Genomic DNA, 21,221 nt, shown 5'->3' with positions numbered 1-21,221 from the left:
GAATGCATGTCACATCAGATGTGAAGGCAAACATGTGCTGCAGTTGACGGTATAGTCTGCGATGGTAACGGATCGTATAAAATGTGTACCTGTGTACTGCATGTACACACCAGCACAATACAAATACACAAAATGTATTCACCCTGAAACTATTTAGTTTACTCAGGTTACTGATTACAAATGTATTGACTGAAGTAGATAGATAAAGAGTGCATGCCTTGAATTGGCTCTCGGTAGAATCACAACGTTTTAGACTAAATATGATGAGGGAATTTAGAAGGATTGGGGTTTAACAAATACTATTTATTGAAATTAGTATATTTAGGGAATCCACCCTTTTTCGGTCGCTTGGACGCGAGGGTGAAAAATATAAGGTTACAACAGACGACTATGATATGACAAGCGTTCACTTCATTTGACCGTGAAATGCATCCTGCGATTAAGTGAAGTTTTAGACGTTGAGGTGCATTATGTCGACTTGTACAGTGAGTACCTAATCTTATCAAATCTTTCACCAACCAGTAACAGACTATCTATCCGCTTGGCTCAAATTCTGTTGACTGTGGTACTGTCCATATCAAAGTTCATTCCGTTTTGAATGTATAGCATGATTACTATACTACCACAGTCAACGGAATTTGAGCCAAGCGGATGGAGAGTCTGCTACTGGTTGGTGAAAGATTTGGTAATATTCGATACTCACTGTACAAGTCGACATATTGCACCTCAACGTCTAAAACATCACTCAATCGCAGGATGCATTTCACGGAAGGCGGAGTCAAAGTCGCCATTATCTATCAGATGGATTTCTTATTAAGTGTTGGATTTGGTGAAGAATTGGAAGGTAGTGTTGCAGCGAAAGTACCAAGACTCGTAACTGGAGGGTGAGTTGGTTGGTTGGTCTGAGAGGTCTAGGTGCTGACATGCTATGTAATTTCTAATCATAGCTTAAACTGGGGGTGGGGGTCGCAAGTAGGGGCTTACATTCAAAGATGAAGGCGCAATTCTCTGCATGTTAGAGTCGATAGTAGAGTAGGAGCCAAAGTCGCTACTTCATAACCCAATTCAATGGTAACTACAAACAAACCTCTGTTCTACAATGAAAGCTACGATCCGGTAATGAATGTTTTAAATCTGGCATATGTTACATATAGATCACACAATATTCGCAACCGCAATATCTTTTGTCACCTTCAAGCAGGATTGTAACCAAGACACAAGGTTACGAGATACAAGTCAAGTCGAGTCATTTCCAATTCACCACCGAGTCAAGTCCGAGTCCAAGTCAGCGAGAAGAGGATCGATTCCGAGTCATGGTATTAAAACTCGAGTCCGAGTACTAGTCTTTTTATTGAGAGGGAGAGAGAGAGAGAATTTTTTTATTCATCATCGCAAAATAACAAAACAGGCAACAAAATAGCATAAACTTTAGAATCACGGAGACATACAAAAAAATGGTTACAGTGTCAATTTCAAAGCAAATGAGATGTGTACGAATACGATTTACAGTTCATAGGATTGGCCAATATGTTTTACGATTGCAAGATGAAGCTGCAGCGAAGTGATCTGTCGATCATCGAGTCTACTGCAGCTGATCGAAGTAGATTGGCTATAAATTGCATACATCGTACTGCAACAGTGAATTGTAAGACTGACAGGATAAATGTAAGAGCACATGTTGGGATAAACGGAGGAAAAGAATAGAAAGTGTACTGGTCTGAAACAAACAAGATATGATGACCGGTACTAGTTCGCACTAAAAATACATTTTAGCTTTTGTATGATTCAATAAGGAAGGCACGATACATGGTTTTAAATACATATAAGGTATTGCTCCTAATATGCGAAGGAATGGAGTTCCATATTAGAGGACCTTGATAGGCAATGGTTTTGTGATGAGCATTAGGCAAATACAGATTCATAACAGAACCTCTTGTAAAATGAGAATGATGTTCACTGATAGGTGTAAAGTAGTCCGAGAAAATGTCAGGTAGGGTGTTATTGTAGAACTTATGCATCAGAATGCCGATTTCAAATCTATAAATATCATCAATTTTCAAAATTTTTAAATTATAATATAAAGGGTTAACGTGATCTCTACGATTGGCAAGGCGTATTAGTTTGATGGCTTTATTTTGCAGGCTCCTGACTATAGATCCAAATGTTTCTCCCATGTGGATCCGCAGAGAATGATACCATAAGTTAGATGAGAGTGAAATAGGGTATGATAAATCATTATTCGTGTGGACTGTGGTAAAATAAAACGTGACTTTCGAATGATACCTATGGTTTTAGATAGCTTGTTGTAAATAGAGGTTATATGTTCACCCCATGTCAGATTGTTATCAATATCTATACCTAAATAATGTATGCTTTTCTGTAAAATCTGGCTTTCCCCATTCAGCCTTATATCAATCTTACTATCCGAATTCCTTCCAAAGAGCATACAGTGAGTTTTTTCAGGAATTTATGGGTAATCTATTATTATTCATCCAATGCAATATTTTTTGCCGGTTTATGTTGCAAGAGAACTCTAAGTCAGTTATATTGTTCGACGACAGCATCAGAGATGTGTCATCTGCAAATAATTGGATAGTAAAGTCAGAGGCATTATTTAAGTCATTAATATAGATCAAAAACAAGAAGGGACCTAAAACGGATCCTTGTGGTACACCCATTTCAACTATTGATTTATCAGATAAAAATTCGTTACTTTTGACAAATTGGCTTCTATTGTTCAAGTAGGACTCCGATAGTTTATACATCACTCCTCTAAATCCATAGTGATGTAATTTGCCTAGCAGTATAGTTCTATCGACAGTGTCAAATGCCTTTTGCAGATCTAGATAAACACAAATGGTTGATAGCTTCTTAAACTAGCTCTGATAGATGTTATCAACACTGTCAATTACTGCATGCAAGGTTGAGTGGTTTTCTCTAAACCCAAACTGTTTTTCAGATAATACATTAAATTCATCTGTGAAGTTGGTTAATCTAATTAGCATTAATTTTTCTAAAATTTTAGAGAAGACTGGTAATATTGATATTGGTCTGTAGTTGGATAACTTGAGTGGATCTCCATTTTGAAAACCGGAGTCACACGTGCTACTTTGAGACAATCAGGAAAGATCCCAAGTTCGAAACATTTGTTAATCAATACAGTGAGGGTTGACGCTGTTATGAATATGGTTTCCTTCAAAATATTCACAGGAACACCATCAGGCTCTGTTGCCGAGTTTTTTTTAGATTGTGCACAATTGTTATGATCTCATTCTCTGTTGTTGGTTCAATGAAAATTGAGTTAGGTTGTGGCCTACCTAGGTAGTTCTTGTAGGTTCTAGATAACACATGTTTATCTGCAAGATTTTTTTCAATGTTCGCAAAGTATTGATTAAACTCATTGCATATGTCTTTCTCAGCAGCAACAATGACATTGTCATTACTGATTTTCGATGGAAATTTTTTTGGTATGGAGGTTTTGAATAATCGATTAAAGAGATTCCAGATTTTTTGTTGATTCCCCTGAATCTTCTCGAATTGGTCCCGATAATAATTGCTTTTACATTTTTTCTTCACTTTGGTAAAAATATTAGTGTACTTTTTGTATAAAATCATTTTATCAGCATTGCCTGATAAAAATGACTTTTATATAGTTTACGTCGAGTTGCTATAGATTTTCGGATTGCATGAGTGAACCAAGGTCTGGTCGAGAACCGGCGTTCTTTGCGCGTTAGTTTGCGAAGCGGTGCGTATTTGTCCAAAAAGGAATTAATACAACTAATGAATGAGGTAAAGCATTGGTTAATGTTATTGGGTTCGGAACTGCAGACGGGTTGTAGGTCAGTTAATGCTTCAGTAAGTTCGGATGAAAACAAATCAAGTGAGAGTCTTCAATAGTCGCGAATAAAAGATATTTTTGGTTTAACTCCTGGAGAGGTGTTAGCAATTTTACAGAATATTGGCAGGTGATCAGATATGTCACTGATTAATATACCAGAGTCGTGCTGAGAATAGTTGTTCGTAAAGATATGGTCAATCAGCGATTGAATCTTTTGAGTTATTCTAGTAGGGTCATTTATCAGTGATTGACAAGAATAGTTAGTTATAAGATCGGCTAATTCCCTAGAGTATTTATTTGATGTTTTAAGAAAGTATATGTTGAAATCTCCTAGCAGGTAAAATGTCTTATGCTGTGCAGTAAGATTTTCTAGGCAATTCTCAAGAGCTTCAATAAACTGAGCCAGTGGTTGGTGGGGGTGTCTATAGATAGCTCCTATGACAATATTAGATCTTTTTGTTGCAGTTTTGTTGCTTAATTTCCAGTTGAAGTCTTGTTAAACCCACTTTTTACAACTTTGTCTGGTGATATCGAATAGTTCGCATTTATAATATACTAATTTCCCGACTTTTAGCAGTTTCTCGTCGCATTTTCAAGTATCAGTACCAATAGACGAAATCCCAATAGTGTGGTTACTGTACTATTATTTGAAAATATGGTTGGCGGTACTAAACTTGAGTATTGCTTTCACAACTACATTCATTGCAGTAAAGCATTTATTAACTCGAAGACTCTTCGTGTGCCCCTTATCGAGAGTTAACGGCACAATAATAAACATACAGAGAGAGATTCAAACGAAAACCAAATTGGCAAAGTATGACGTAATAATACTATAATAAAAATTAACGCTAGGCAAAGTCAGCTGTACCGGTAGTCATAACAAGAGACGAGAGAAAATCAACTATACACGGAAGACAACACACAGACAAATAGCGGTATATATTAATGGGAAATTTTACTACTATTTTTTACTACTATTATTCGAAATTACAATGAAATGTCGGTATTGGCCGTCTGAGTCTCGAGTCATATGACTTGGTTCGAGTCATGCACAATGACTCTAGTCCAAGTCGAGTCAATACACAGATTGACTCAAGTCGAGTCGAGTCATTTCCGTATTTTGAGAAAATGACTCGGGTCAAGTCGAGTCATTGGAATATCGTGACTCGAGTCATTATACAACCATGCCTTCTAGACTGTCAGTTTTCAATATTTAACAATTAGGCTCGATTATATACATTATTATGACACAAGTTGTGCGCTGCACCTGTTTTTGGCTATGTGTCCCATGGCAATGACTTCGTTACGTCCAGTGGGATCGGCGACGAGAAGATAAGATAAACCACAGACGTATAGGTGGGACTCGAATAACCACTCATTGCTGTTGTTTCAATGTAGTTTTGCTTACTGAGCTAGTAGCTTCTCCATTGCTTATAATTACAAATGAGATAAATCATTGATGCACTTCGTGAATTCATCCTGTCTTTCCTATTCTTTGCATTGTACAGTTTCGCGTTTACCATTGATCTGTCATACCTATACTTAATATAGGCCTACGGTTACGGCGGATGTTGGAAATAGAAAATCCTTTGATGCACTTGCAGCATTCACCTTGTCGTGATGGGTAAGTACGCGTTACTTGAAGGAAGATAATTATTATTGATGACATAAGTCTTTGCCAGTTCGTATAAAGCATGCATAGAGTGACCCGCAGTTGAATGAAATAAATTTGAACCAAAGATCTTATAATGAAGTGCAAATTACAATTTACCAAAAAGGTTCACAGTGCAGAACCTACCAAGGTTCTGTTGTGAACGCGAACCTCTAAATTTCCGAGGTTCACACACAGAACGCGATCGTGAACCTCACGTTCACACCATCCCTACTCACACCATACCGATATTCTTTAATATGACATATAATCAGCCGACTTGTAGGTCGGCCACACTTTCATTTTATGCTTTTGTAAGACACCACTGAGACGTGGACAATATGGTCCAAGGGAGCCTAAATAAACAACACTTGAGTAGCAATTCTGTAGTCAACCTCCAAAACGAAGGATGATTTTCCATTGCACGCCGAAAGACATATTATAAGCACTAATAAAAAAGTGAGAAAGAAACTTTTAAAATAGGACATCATGCCGCTACGGAGACCCACGATAGTTTAGGCCTTGTGCTTCATTAAAGAGTTACTGAATTCTAGATCTAATGTCGACTCATATCTGAGATATATCTGAGAAAAAATGTTGACAGAAGCCATTTTCTCCAGAGCGTCACCGTATTCGAGCGTCAGCGTCAATATTATTCAAACTATTGCCATAACATGGGTGGTGTTGAGGTTACTGTTCATAGTTTCTTAACCCTTTGTGAAATTACTGGCACGGATTTCATCACTGTTTTCATCACATTTCGACGCGGACTCTATCTTATAATCCCATTTCTCTCGGTATTTGTGTCAGTCAATTTGCTTCTGCGTGATATGCAACAGCACAGACTCTCATTATAACTTGCAACATATATGTGCATAAGCCTATAAACGTGTATAAAATCACCACTGGTCGTGGTTACGTGGGTACCCTTTTCGTCACATCGTCGGTACTGTGCTAAGCTGTGTGCGTACGGAATTGCGCATTGCTGGCAAGGCCTACGCGGCAATATAACCTGTGCTGCGCAAAAGAAACAAATGGGCCTGTGGTTCGAAAAATTGATGAATATATGTTTCGCAGAACGTTACTGAAACTTATAAGACCAAACTAGCGAGCCATTTAGATGTACAAATGTAACTCAGTAATTTCTATTTAGTAATTAGTAGGGCAAGTTTTTGCAACTTTGGCAACTTTTTTACATCTTTCGACATCTTCCAAGATACTCAGAATATATGTTCTATGATGTTTCAAGTTGTTTGGAGAGATTTTATAGTGCAACCTTTTGAAACTTGTTTCTATTTTTCATACCAATTTTTACTGCAACTTTTATCAAATATTACGTCAAAATATAAAGGAGTGATTTAAAAACATGCTATAAACTATTTCTAGTATGGTTCTATATTCTCTTTGATTTTCATCACAAAGAGATATATCAGGGATGTCAATTCGGAGTATATCGAGAACGCTTATATTATTCAGCAAATTTGTTACAAATGCTGAATTGTTTTGAAGAAATACATCCGTTGAATATTCCGTTAAGACAGCAAATGTCGAGTATGTTCGTAGGTCACATTATAATCACCCGAATACGGTGTTTTGGGTTTCACACTTTGTTACCACTATAGGAACAAATCGACGACATTGACGCCCAATTCCAAAAAGGTAAAAATGTGCTCACTGAGTTGAGTTTCATAGAATAATGTGCCAAAAAGTAGTTATTATTCAGAGAGCAGTTGCCGAACCGTTATATTCAGTTTACATGGATATTATATTATTTGCACAAAAATATAATTCAAATATCAGTGCATGGTCGCGCTGCTGCATCATTTCCTACTCAAAAGGTTCCCGGAATCTAGAAAAACCTGAGTCGTGATTTAATAAGAATCCAACAAATTCCAAGATCCGCGTTTACAGTTTAATCTCATGTTTCCCTCACAACGCAAACACGAGGTTAACGCCAGACTACGACTAAGGCAAAGGGGGAATAGAAATAAGTAACCTTATATCGTCGTTACCGCCCCTGTTTTAGCAGGGTTTCATGAGTGTATTCAACAGGCCAATCATCATCATTAATTCCATTGTTCATGAATAAAGGTGTTGCTACTTGCTAGAATGAAACCTTAGAACACGATGATAGAAACACAATTGTAATATACTATTCCATATATGCTTTATAATAAAGTATCTAAATGAAAAGCAAATGGTGCGGTCCACGAGCATTTGGAAGGTTTGAATTCGGCCCACGACGTAATTTGAGTTGCACACCCCTGAGCTATATGATGGGTTAGCTTGATATCACTATGCTATATATGACACAATATGGCTGAAGCAATAATTGTAACTACCCCTGCCAAGCACGACCGTGTTATCGGTATGCCGTTTGGATTTTTTGGGAAAATCTCTTCCCTCATTGCGCAATTTTCTTGCTGCGTACTGGGAAAGATATAGTTTTGGCGGCCTAGCCAGAATGTCGGTGATATGGCAAAGTAACAAATTTGACAGCTTTGCAGGAACTGGTTATATATATATATCGAAGATGTAAAATATGACGGCATGCCATCGAAGGTCTTCTTGAAATGGTGGGGGGATCCGTTATGGTAGCTCGACGTCCATGACAATACCAAAGTAGTAAACAACATTATTATCCGGTTGTAGATAGCGGTGAAGTACTAGCAAATACAGTATGCCCAGCATTATGTATTGCATCTTTTGACACAGCTTGTCTATCTTACATTCAACGCAGTTTATAGTACCATATTTTACCTTCATGTAACAGTGTGTGGATGACTCGAGTCACTTTTTCGCATGACTTGACTTGACTCGAGTCACTTTGCTAAAACGACTTGACTTGACTTGACTCGGCGCATCAGAAATGTGGATTGACTCGTGACTCGGAACAAAATTCACGAGTCAATTTCAAGTCATCAAGTAATCGGTGTCGATAAAAGCACTGTATCTTGCATATGTTGGAATTGTTCGCGCAACGCTGGTGTAACCCTTGAGAGCAACCAATCATTCAATGATCGTGCGTTTTACTGAGCGTCTATTGTTCTCTCACAAATATATCGATCACGAACGAAGTGATCGAAGCTTGCAGCCTACGTTGTCGTATACTGCAGTATAGTAAAGTAATTTAATAGCATAATTTTCTGTTCTGTGTTCTTAACTTAACCAAACCAGGGATATCTAGAAATTCTAGATATCCCTGAACCAAACCTCCTGTTTTATTGAAATTGAATTCGAAAATAGTTTATATACTCTTCAACCATTGGCGCTGGGTCGAATTGTATCATATCAACTTGCAAAAGGGTAATATATTGTATCTTATCAATTCGTTTCTTCATTCTCTATTTTGGCTGGTAACTATAAACTGAGGCTGTGCAATTACTTACGTAGTTTATTAGTTCTACTTATATGTGAGCGATACAGCGCCTTACTTGCGTGTATTTAACTGTATATTCCTTCATCGGTTCAAAATCGATGACCACAAAATCTGTATTTAAGACAGCTAACAAAATACAATGACGTAATAACGACTATACCTCGTGACTCGTGACTTGACTTGACTTGACTCGACTTGACTCGAGTCACCTCCAAAAATCGACTGACTTGACTTGACTCGAGTCACCTTCGAAAATCGATTGACTTGACTTGACTCGAGTCAAAATGTGCAATGACTCGAAATGACTCGTGACTCGAAGGTAGTGACTTGATCCCAACACTGTCATGCAATCGATGCTGCTGTCACGTATAATGAAATCTGTCATGTCTGGATGCTGAACAGTCAGAGATTGAAATTGTACCACTGCAGAATCACCTACACCTCAAAGCCCAAAAGCCTGCAGCAAACTTTTGGTGCCTTGTTGACACGGAAAGGTACAGTGTTGAATGCGCAACAGCTATGAAGGTTGCAAGCGTGTTTGGTTCAACCTATCGTTGTGAATCAGCCTTTGCGGACACGACCTTCATAAAAAAAAACACTTAGAACACGCCTCACCAGTGCACATCTGGAACACTTACTCAGAGTTGCAGTGTCAAGTTACATACCAGAGTACAGCTCACTATAGTTGATAGCATGCAATGCCAGGCCTCCCACTGACTGGTATGAAAACAGATAACACGATGTCCAGTCCAACGTGTGACATGATTTATGTTGGAATTTGAGCTGGCAGTTGTTGTATAATTTATATAAACATGGTGCGAAGTAATTCGTGATTTCTTAAAAAGTGTTAGTGGCTAGCAAGTTGAAATGAGATGTTTTGATAAAAAGACTCTCTTGGAAGTCTTACCGCTATGCTATTTCTGCCTAGTGTTACGAATATTAAAGCGGAAATTCCGTCTGATACGGGTAAACGGCGGGAGTAAATGGTAGCCCGTCGCTTCAATCAGTACCCAAAAGTAGCCCTTGGTTGCAAAAAGGTTGGTGACCCCTGGTTTAAACGGTATGTTCCGGTAAGGATGATCGCCACTGTAAAGCCGATAATAACACGCACCAACCAACATGGAATTCAGAGGTGGTCAAAGTAGTCAAGAAACCTACTCAAGTAGAAGTAGAAGTAGCGACGAAATAATCTACTCAAGTACGAGTAGAAGTACTTTTTGAATAAGCAACTTAAAACTACTTGAAGTAGAAGTAGAATTGACTGACTTCAAATCTAATCAAGTAAGTAAGTAGTTGTGAAAACGATCGTAATTCGTTCGCATGGATTGTCAAAAGGTGCAAATTGAGCTATGCGAAAGGTGCCGTGCTTGATTCATATTGATGCATACCAGGAGGTATCCAATTTTCGACAGCATAAGCATTCATCCTAGCGTTGGGACCCCGGGAAATCCCGATCCCGGGATCCCGGGATTTGAAGCAATCCCGATCCCGGGATTAATCGCAATGAAATCCCGGGATTTGTAAACAGCATCTACCAAGGCTTACGTAGCGTCATGTATCTTATTTTGGTAATGAAGCAGTGTTACAAACTCGGCTGATTGTCTAAAACAATTCACAATTATATGATAATAAAACCAACTATGGCATAAAATGAACTGCACAATCATTTCCGTCGTAGTCTACGGATCGTAGCAGTGGCTTATTCTGCATACGACGCCAAAGTTGACTAAAAATGGTCAACTTAACGGCGGAAACCGGTTTTTGGAGCACCTACTCGGAAAAATTAGCTTTTTATTTACTCAATTCTTTGGCGATCAAAGTATTAGGTGAATGATTTTCCCGTTTATATGTCCTCTTATTCGGATCCGTAAATATGGGGCGATAGGGGATGGATGGGGGGCGAAAATGTGTGCATGTCGAGGTTGATGAGGGGGCGATAAGACGAAAAATGTTGGGAACCACTGGTATAGCACAAAGGGACTGGTAACGCATTCAAGGTCCGAACACATGATAGTAATTAAATCAACCCGCATGACTCAATCGGGCAAGTCAAAAAAATATCATTCCTTTTATAAATCGCATAATCCTTGGTTCGGTGAACTTCTGTGGACGGGCTAGCATTTAAACAAATTGCTCCAAAGTGAGCAAAATTCGTCGGGCCTTCAAGGCTGACGGCTATAACTTGCCAAGATGTCACAAACGGGTTCGGGACTTCGTGATCGAGCACAAAAAAATCCGCAAGTGTGTGGAAGAAGAGCTTATGGCAATGTAACGGAATGCTGGACGTTTTTCGATCACGTTGGACAAATCAACTCCTATACACGAAGCAGGCGGTACATGAATTTAAACGCTCATTATCCGGGTGGCTTTCGATCGCTGCGTTTCATTCGTATTCACGGGAGCATGTTTTTGCGTCAATATTGCAAGGAATACATGTTGTCCGTGTAGCTTGTATGTGCATTTTGCTACTTTGCCAATCCCGGGAAATCCCGGGATTGAGAAGCGAAAATCCCGGGAAATCCCGATCCCGGGATTTGAAATTTGATCCCGAGGTCCCAATCCTAATTCATCCGCATCATGGGATGAAAATGCTAATATTGATATGGAAATGCGATACTAATCCTCTGTATACCCGAACAGCACGTTTTAGAAAATATCATGGTATCGCGCCCTCCCCCATATTATAAGACCCGCAGTTTAGTTAGAGAGCAATACGGAGAAGTTGTGTAGGATACGGTGTAAACACCTTGCGCGATTACTATAAACGGAAATAAAAAATGTGGTGGATCGTAAAATACCTTATTGCGTAGCTTTATTTCCGGAAATTAAAGGCATTACTACACTTCAGTGTTGGGATCAAGTCACTACCTTCGAGTCACGAGTCATTTCGAGTCATTGCACATTTTGACTAGAGTCAAGTCAAGTCAATCGATTTTCGAAGGTGACTCGAGTCAAGTCAAGTCACTCGATTTTTGGAGGTGACTCGAGTCAAGTCGAGTCAAGTCAAGTCAAGTCACGAGTCAAGTCACAATTCAAGTCAAGTTGCATTTTCGAAGTATGAGGCATGATTGCGTCATTGCATTATATTAGCTGTCTGAAATACGGATTGAGTGTTCATTGATTTTGAATCGATGAAAGAATATAGAGTTAAATATATACACGCAAGAAGTCGCTGTATCGCTAAAATACGTAAGCATAGCCTTAGTTTGTTGTTACCAGCTAAAATAGAGAACAGAGAAACGAATTGATAAGATGCAATACATTACATTACCCATTTACACATTGATATGATACAAATCGAGCCTGTGACAATGGTTGAGGACTATAAATAAAGTATATTCGAATTCAATTTCAATAAAACAGGTTTGGTTAAGCTAAGATTAGAAAACACAAATAGGCATTCCGCTATCGAATGACTTCACTACACTAGTAAACGACAATGTAAGCTGTAAGCTTCGATCACTGCGCTTGCAGTCAATTTATTTGTGAGAGAACGATGGAGGCTCAGTAAAACGCACGATCATTGAATGATTGATCGATCGCATTCACGGATTAAACCAGCGTTTCGCGAACAATACGAACATTTGCAATTTACTGTGATTTTTATCGACCCCCGATTACTTGATGACTTGAAATTGACTCGTGAATTTTGCTCCGAGTCACGAGTCAATCCGCATTCCTGATACGCCGAGTCAAGTCAAGTCATTTTAGCAAAGTGACTCGAGTCAAGTCAAGTCATACGAAAAAGGTGACTCGAGTCTGACTCGAGTCAAGTCATGACTCAAGTCATCCCAACACTGCTACACTTGTTTTTATACTTCAACATATCTGTTATCCAGACAAAAGAATTGATATTAATTAGAACTAAAAGTATATGGATGATACTGGAAATTGAAAGTGAAATATAAATACTACTTCTAAAAGCGGAAAATGTATTTCATGTCTTTCGTCCAGAAAGTTTCAAAGGTGGTATGCTAAAACAGCTCTACAACTAAAAAAAGTCAGAGTACACTTTTCCAGATTATGACACGCCATGGACTGCTATAGATTACGATATGATAAGTAAATGCTAGACTGCGAAACCTGTGCGAAACATAAGTTTCAAACGTTATGAAGAGCCATATAAACTCTGATAAAGTATTTCATATGGGCGAAGGGCGACAATTCGGTGTGAACGGAACCATGCCAACCCGCTACCTAAATTATATTCACCGATACTTTCGTTAAATCATACTGGTTACTACGTATCCACTGCGCGCGAAGAGAGACAAAAATTCTGGGCTTTACTCAACTTTTATGAAAATTAAATGTTGATAACCCGTGAAAACAGCCCCGAAATCCCTCTTGCTATCTTCCTGATTGAAGGATTAAACTACTTCTACTTGACAAACTGAAAATCGCGAAAAGTAAGTAAGTAGATCACAAAATATTATGAAGTAGAAGTAGAAGTATCGAAAGTCGGATCTACTTGAGTAAGTACCAGAAGTAGAGGAAAACTACTTGAGTACTTCGAAAAAGTAGAAGTACTTCGTTACTGACCACCTCTGATGGAATTTCAACTATAGTTGCGCATTCGGCAGAAATAAGAATGCTATTGATGAGGCCATACTCTCATACTGCTCGTGCTTCTGTTACATTTGAGTGATCGTATCCCTAAATTCGACTGTATGTCTTGATAGCGATGATTGCAGGACTGTAGGGCCAGTCAGTGATATCGAGAATATCGCAATGGGTTAAGAAGCAATGGTGTGTGGAGTGTGTTACGGTAAATATTTGAAAAAACTCTTTCTGATGCACTTTGACTAGGGTAGCTTTCTGAAGAATTAGTTTGTCACCATACTTTTTTTGCAAAATTTATCTTCAATATTAGACCACATCATATTTGGAGCGCAGTTCACCTTCTTCACTGGTAATCTGAAATGTAAATGCTGTAATTTGAATCTTGTGTTGCTCACAGTTGTCCCAGGAACGCGCGGTTAGTTTATTTCCGCAGACTCGACATGCTGCATGAGAATCCTTGCCTAATTTGCCTAATTAGTTGTTCCAGATGGTAGTGGCTTTACTATCGGGAATTCGACCCGTCGGATTTGTGAACTAATAGATTCGGACACGAATCTCATTATTTCCCACATCGCAGTAGACTTACGGAAGTTTACATAGAGCTTCCTTAAATAGTATACGGGAAATTTAGCACGCTGCATATACGTTCGTTCACATTATATTTCCGTTATTATTCGAAGGAGCCAGACCTAGCTCATTCCGCACTTGTGTTGCGAACGCGTACAACGAAGATATTGAAGCCTGCGTGACGAGAGACAAGATCGAGGTGTTTGATGAGGAAATCGATGGCGAATCTAGCAGTAAAGGTGGGGAGAAGGTTACAACAGGAAGTAAATCGCGTAAGTCTATTTTCGTAGACGAAATATCAGATCCTCAAGCTTCATACCAAAATGTAATACGCAAAATTGCAGGCCAACGATTTCCAAATATCTGTAAGGAATTAGTGCACGCCTGATTCACATGTGTCAGTGTCAAACTTGGACTCATGGTTGCAGTGATTAGAGTCGTATTTTTTTCGTGCTGTCTCACATATTCTCTCATATGTTTTCACATTGATTTACGATGCAACAATAATGTTGAACTTGGTCTCATAAATAGGACGATTTTTTTGACATGGCAAAATACGTCAAAATTTGTGTCAAGATTGCTTACAAAGTCACATTTTTTGCAACCTGCATTTCGTTTGTATTGTAAATGTTTGTACTGTCGGTGAACTTATCATTTTACAACTTGTAGCCTATTAGGTTACGTTGCGGTACGTTGTAGACAGTCCATCGTCGGCTCATTGTGAATCATAAACGACCAAATGAAATAAATAGGTTGATTTGGCTCAACGTACCGCAATATCCTCACTGAAGCAAGACTGTGTGGGCATTGGTTCTTATATCTAGAAGCGCATGATGAAAAATTGTGATGTGGACAACTATATGGAGGATCACCGTGCTAATCACCATATTACTCATTGGCGTCGATTGTTCGGAGCTCTGCCCGTATAAAACACCGTCGTTCGACTAGTGTTGGGTCTTTTTTACCTGTCGAGCCACTAACGTACTTTTTATTTGCCGATCAACCAACGTGCATTCTTTTATCTGACGATGTACCGACGCCGTACGGTCGATGCCGTTCTTATCTGTTGCTCTCATCTAAATGCTGCTGATGTTTTCTGTTGCGCAATAAAGTGCATGCCAACGTATTCGCCGACTGTGTTGCGGAACCTAGAGGGAACGCAACGCAGTGTTTGACTTGGACAGCATGTCATAATAGCGCGCCATAACAACATTGCCAGAATGAAGCAACACTACGTGTCACCAGCAGTGTACGCCAATGATGAGTGGATAATGATATCTGTAAATCTGAATCCATCCGAGGAGTATCCGTCCGAATCCGTAGAATCTTGTCCAAATATCCATGCGAATCCGAAAAATCTCGTCCAGAATCAGAAAAATCTGAATAGAATAACTTTTTCAAATATCCCGATTGTAAAGCTAAGCTAAGATACATTTAGGGCGTAGCCTTTACGAAGGCAGCACATTTAGAGTGCTACCAGTCTTATTACAGGGGGGTACAATATCCGTTTCGATTGTCGAGCTGACTATTTTTTACTTTTGACTTGAAATAAAAAGTCACGTCTAGTCGAAACTATCCAAAAATATCCAAGCAATAATATGATTATGATTATGAATATTATCGAGATACGTGAAAAAATGAAGTGGGACATGTCCTTAAAACGCATTACCTGCACTTTCACATTTATTTTATTAGTTCATGTATGGGTGATGTAAGCGAGGAACAGTGACGTGTTTCAGGAGGATATGTATGATTTGGAAGGAAGATACTAAGAGTAGTGAAATAGCATCATGATGGGGGATAATTTGCGGTCCATAATACGAGAACAATTCTCAGTCTATATCGACCCAAATCGTGCGAACAAAACCACTTCGGAAATTTGTTGAAGTGTTTCCATTCTTATACAATCCATATGGTAGCCAATATTAGTGCATATTCCTTCGTTTTGTTAGTGTGTTTGTACGCCCAATAAAGGATTAGGCGTATTATTACAGGACAATTTTGAGTAAAACGAGAAATCTCAAAAAGTGACATTTTTAAAAGACCAGGGAAACTTCAGTATAAATTTTTGTATTTTAGTAATTGGTTTGGAATAGCAAAACACCATACAATTTTTTTTACTCAACGACAATTTTGCAAAATTTTGTGACATGGTGTTAATTGTGGTCCATAGTAAGAGAAGATTTCTCATTTCACAGACGCAAGTCACCCAAACAAAACCAGTACTGACGATTTATAAAGTGTTTGCATTGTTACTTTATGCATGAGTAAGCTATATTTGTTCATAATAATCTTTTCAATTGTGTTTTCATACCTCCAATAAAGAATTATTGTGAATAATACGGAGTAATTATGAGTAAAATCAAAAATTAGAAAAATTGATACTTCTCAAAAAGTTGGGACACTTCAGAAAAATTATGGTATTTTGGTAATTAGTTTGGAATACTAAAACACAACACATAAAAATGTTTAGCCAACTAAAACTTTTGCAATATTTTGTTATATGGTGTTATTCATAATGTTATATGCTGTTATCCATTAATAAATGCTTATTAGATGTAAAAGTACGACTGGAAGAACCACCGCCATGCCGTATTCCAGACGTCAGTACAAACCATACACTATACTATACTTAGAAGGAGTCGGATAATAATCACCACTCCGCCTTCAGTTTCAAATAGAAACGTAATTTTTGATGTTTGGTTAGTTAGTTAAACGAAGTTGAACGTCGCTGTTTGACGGGGAGCATGAACATTGCACGCACACCCAACGAAGATTTGAAGTTTTGTAGTCGTCAAATAAAAACATGACGAGCCACATCGAAGCAACGGCAACTGTTATAAATCAGTAGCGACCGGTTTTCTGTCGTTTTCTCCTTGACGGCCGGTCACAATATCTGTATTCAGTGGATTATAGGCAATGGGCATACTTTTTTACAACTATACGAGAAGCAATTATTATTTATCATTATGGCATTATTTTAGGTTCACTGTAACTTATTCTCATATATCCCTATACTTGAAACAGGCATCAATAGTTATTCCCCAATTTCTTCTCAACATTTGAATCTGACGCAATACAGCATTGATTACACCTGAAATGAATATCGTTGCGGTGTGAAATCGTCGGCAATGGATATATTGTGATGTAACAAAAAGATGTTGTCACATTTAAAAAGAAAATTGTTCTCTCAAGGAGTCTTCTCTTCGTAATCGTTATATTGTCTTCCATATGCGCAAAAGCTTAATTTCTAAGAAGTAAAATAAATGTCATCGTAAGTAATTCGGATAACTATTCAATATAATCGTAATCGTAATCGACAATACTCGATATTCTGCTGTAATCGAATACATTGATGAAGTAAGGTATTAGTCCCGAGGATACACAATGCAACAGTGGCCACCACTGTTTGTTTGGTTTGGGGTATTCATGGTGTTTGTCGACTACTGTGGTCATTTACACCAGGCCGATATTCTTTTTTATTATCCGTAACTGCCGACTTATAGCACGGCCCACCTCTAGGCTTTTGTAAGACACCGCTGACGCGGATGAGGTGGCGAGGAGGAGCCTAGGTAAACCTCCAACACTTAGGTATGGGAATTCGGAAGTCGACCTCGGTCGGACTCGAACCCGTACCCATTGGTGTTGCAGCCGCGGATTATACCACTGCGCTATCTCGCCACCCATGGCCACCACTGATTAACTGATAATAGTATGCGATCCTCTGATCAATTCTGCTTTTTGACGATATTGACTTGAGTATTCATTTCATATCTTCATTTTCTGCTTCTACTTAACGAAACAGTGAGATGTCTTTGGAATTGCTACTCCCACTTGTAGAACGTTGACTACCTCAGCATATTCCCAAATTGATTCGCTCATAAACAAGCACAAATGACCGCACGGAGCTCGCACGCCAATGTAAATTAGCTGCCAAAACAGATTGTTATGACGATTACCAAGCATATGCTTCGTCGATTGGTCAACATTGAAGTGAAAACATCGCCAGTGCACAACACTATAATGACATTTATTCACTGTCATTGCGCGAGGTTGATATTTGTTCCATTTAAAGTTTTGCAGTCTACCATTATTCAATTGACCAACCTATTTTATGCAGACAGAAAGATTTCCCCTGTAACTTACAAATTTGTCATTAGTTTGTTTTGTTTCGTGTTTGTAACTGTTTAATTACAAATTGAGCAGCTACTATAGTACCGTATACTTCAAAGTTTGTAATTGTTGCCATTGTTACAATGCGAATCTTATGATATGTGATTTCGAATCTTTTAAATCCCTTTAGTGAGCCGTTAACTCTCGAAAAGAGGCATACAAAACGTCTTCGAGGTCAATAAATAGTCTACTACAGTGGATGCTGTACTGAAATTCCTTGATGAAGCGTGTAAACGCGGGCCGCCACGAACCTGTTGATACGTCTTCGTGGATCCCACGTAACAAAGCAAGCATTAGAGTCCATTTCTTTCGTTTCATTTCGGGTCGCACCTGTTTTCGGGCAGGCCATATCCCTGTTGGGCTATAAACGACCCATAGATTACCACTGATCCAGGGAAAGTTTTTGCAACTTTTGCCATTTTTTTACAGCTTCCGGCAGCTCCCTAATACTCAGAAGCTATGTAGCATGATGTTTTAAGCTATTTAGGGGAATCTTATATTGCAACAAAAATTTTGCAACGTTTCTCCATTTTTTTCATGCAAATTTTTGCAACTAGTTTCGATTTTTCGTGCAACTAACTTTTTACTGGGGATATTTGGCACTATATGTAAACCGATCGCTTGATTATTTCACAGTCGTTAAAATTTGAGGTCCTGTCTGACTTGTCGTACAGTCAGGCTAGACCGCCAAAAATTATATTTTTACTGGGTCAATTTTTTCAGGCTATTGATTTTGTTGAAGTCATCAACACTGAGTTTTGCTATACTGCCTTGGATATGGATTGATTTCAGTATCTCAAACCCTAATAATTTCAAGGATCTTGTCCATAAATGCAACCTTTCGATGCAACTTTGTGAAAAATAAATGCAACTTTTTCCTGCAACTTTTGGGAAAAATAAATGCAATTTTCCACGGATTTGACTGCAACAAAAACTTGCCCTACTGATAACTGACAATGCATTCTGTAAACTTGAAGTGTCATCTCAACGATATTTTTTAAGCAACTCGTGGCGTCACCAATAGACCGCAAGTGGTGTCTAAGATACGATACCCTGCAGTAGCTAATATAGTTACGCAAGAGATATCGACCGAAGATGATGACATTTCCAGACGATAGTACCAGTAGCCTATTATGCTTAATCCAGTTACTCTATAGTTGTTGTCAGGAAAAAGTGGTTTTGTTGCTTTCCGTGATAGTTTTTAAATTTCCACCCCAGTTGCAATATAACACAGCGATAAATACAGCATCTTATATCTGTAGGTATGACAAGATACGTGAGCGGTGAAATTGGATTCGTGACCATACGGCCTGGAGCATATTACTCATTCGCGGAATACGGCACGGATGGGTGTGTCCATGTTACCATAAAGATTGGATCAAACATCAAGAATGCAAATGTACGCGTGGCAAACAATTATAGTGTAATAGTAGATAAGGGTGGGTATATAAAAAACGCTGTTTGGGGAAAGATGTGGATCGACATTGAGGGTGTGGATCACGGCAAAAAATGGTGAAATCTATATAACTTCATACGTATTCAATCAATAGTCTGTTGATGTTGATGGAGTGTTATCAATTCGTCCCGTTCTATGGAATTTCTTCATATTTTGAGAAAGATATTCTATTTTTGACTGTATAAAAAACATCGCTAACAAAATTCCAAAAACGGATTGTTTAAATCAGAACAGACAACGACCATTCGTAAACATGATGGGTAATCATATTTGTGCTTATATTCGGCTATTACAGAAAGGAATAGTCCGTAGAAAATAATTTGGATCAAACTGAACATTGATTCACGATTTGCCATTATTTTATGTTGCATCTGTTTCTATGACGTCATATTATGATGTGGGCAATGTAGTTAGACGCAAGATTTTGAAATTACTCCGTTCCTGATGATTTCCCCTGAATAGTGTCAGCTCGAGAAGATTTCGATATTGTTATATTTCCGTAATGGACATAGCAATAAAATGTATGACTGATGACTCATTGTAAATTTTTTTTCCAATATTCGTGAATTTAATAAAACCTTTTAGTCGTAATTTGTAATCTTCGTGGTTTAGCAAAAACAGCGTCCCAGTTGGGCTTATCGGACAGTAGCAGAACAGTATATGAAACCGTGCGCGTATTATTTGGTCGCTGTTTCAATTGCGGTCGTCTCCACGATCACTACTTAAGTGTCTCGCGCTCAGCTGCAGGACATAAGTCATAATGAATACTACAATAACCCTTTGCGTGATTATGAGGGCGGCTACAAGTATGGTAGATCGTATTATTGCATTCCATATATATTTCGCGCGAAGCATGACGAAAATACTGGACTCTTGGCAGAATCGCCCCTGCAGATATACGTCCTTGTATCTCTCTCTACCCCTCTCTCTCTCTTCCTCTTCCTCTCTCTTCCTCTCTCTTCCTCTATCTTAATGAGAAAACATAGTAATTCTACTTGACGAACCGAAAAACTAAAAAAAAGTGAAAGTGAGTATGTCGCAAATTATGGCTAAGTAAACGCTAATTAGATTTACTTGAGTAACAATAGTCACATTTCGACTACTGATGGGGCAACCAATGATAACCAAGAAGGGCGTTACATCGCAAATCATGTGCATGAGTTGAATGTGTGTCGTGTCGTGTCTCCGGGAAGCTCCTTAGTCAGTGTGGAAATTGGGATGACTTTGATTATTTTAAACCGAATTATGTAGCGGCATTTCTTGAAATTCGCGGCTGTGTCTTGAAAATCCACGCCGTCGAATTGATATGAACGAGTGCCGAGAATCAATTTGCACAAAGACAGATGCTGGTGGATGTAATAATAACGTGTAATGCTTCCGACGACATATTTGGGTATTATATCGTGCTCTGTCGCCAGCGCGTTATTCTGGGTCCGCGGCTCTGTTAAGATAACGTTAACACGTTAGCGTGTACCTCTTTCATCCTAAAATCACTTGGATGCTTGTTGGATGCCAGCTAAAAGCGACTGACTACAATGCAGCACAACACAAGAGTGGTATCAGGCGAATCAGCGAGGGTAATAATAATCAAATCGGG

The 21,221-nt window shown here is 38.6% G+C and overlaps 1 protein-coding gene across 1 annotated transcript; it reads left to right on the top strand.

Annotated features, from left to right (window-relative positions):
* Window positions 1–4,802: 4,802 nt before the first annotated feature.
* On the top strand, window positions 4,803–20,215 carry LOC145442925 (uncharacterized). Its single transcript, XM_080320974.1, has 3 exons — window positions 4,803–5,462; window positions 14,109–14,267; window positions 19,431–20,215. The coding sequence occupies exons 1-3, from the start codon at window positions 5,459–5,461 to the stop codon at window positions 19,682–19,684; spliced, it is 417 nt and encodes a 138-aa protein (XP_080177100.1). The 5' UTR covers window positions 4,803–5,458; the 3' UTR covers window positions 19,685–20,215.
* The last annotated feature ends 1,006 nt before the right edge of the window (window positions 20,216–21,221 follow it).

This window comes from Botryllus schlosseri, chromosome 7, assembly GCF_051294905.1.
Source record: "Botryllus schlosseri isolate E-star chromosome 7, Bs_hap1, whole genome shotgun sequence".
Lineage (NCBI taxonomy): Eukaryota > Metazoa > Chordata > Ascidiacea > Stolidobranchia > Styelidae > Botryllus > Botryllus schlosseri.
The sequence above is the reverse complement of the archived record's forward strand: the minus strand, read 5'-3'. Positions and strand labels throughout refer to the sequence as shown.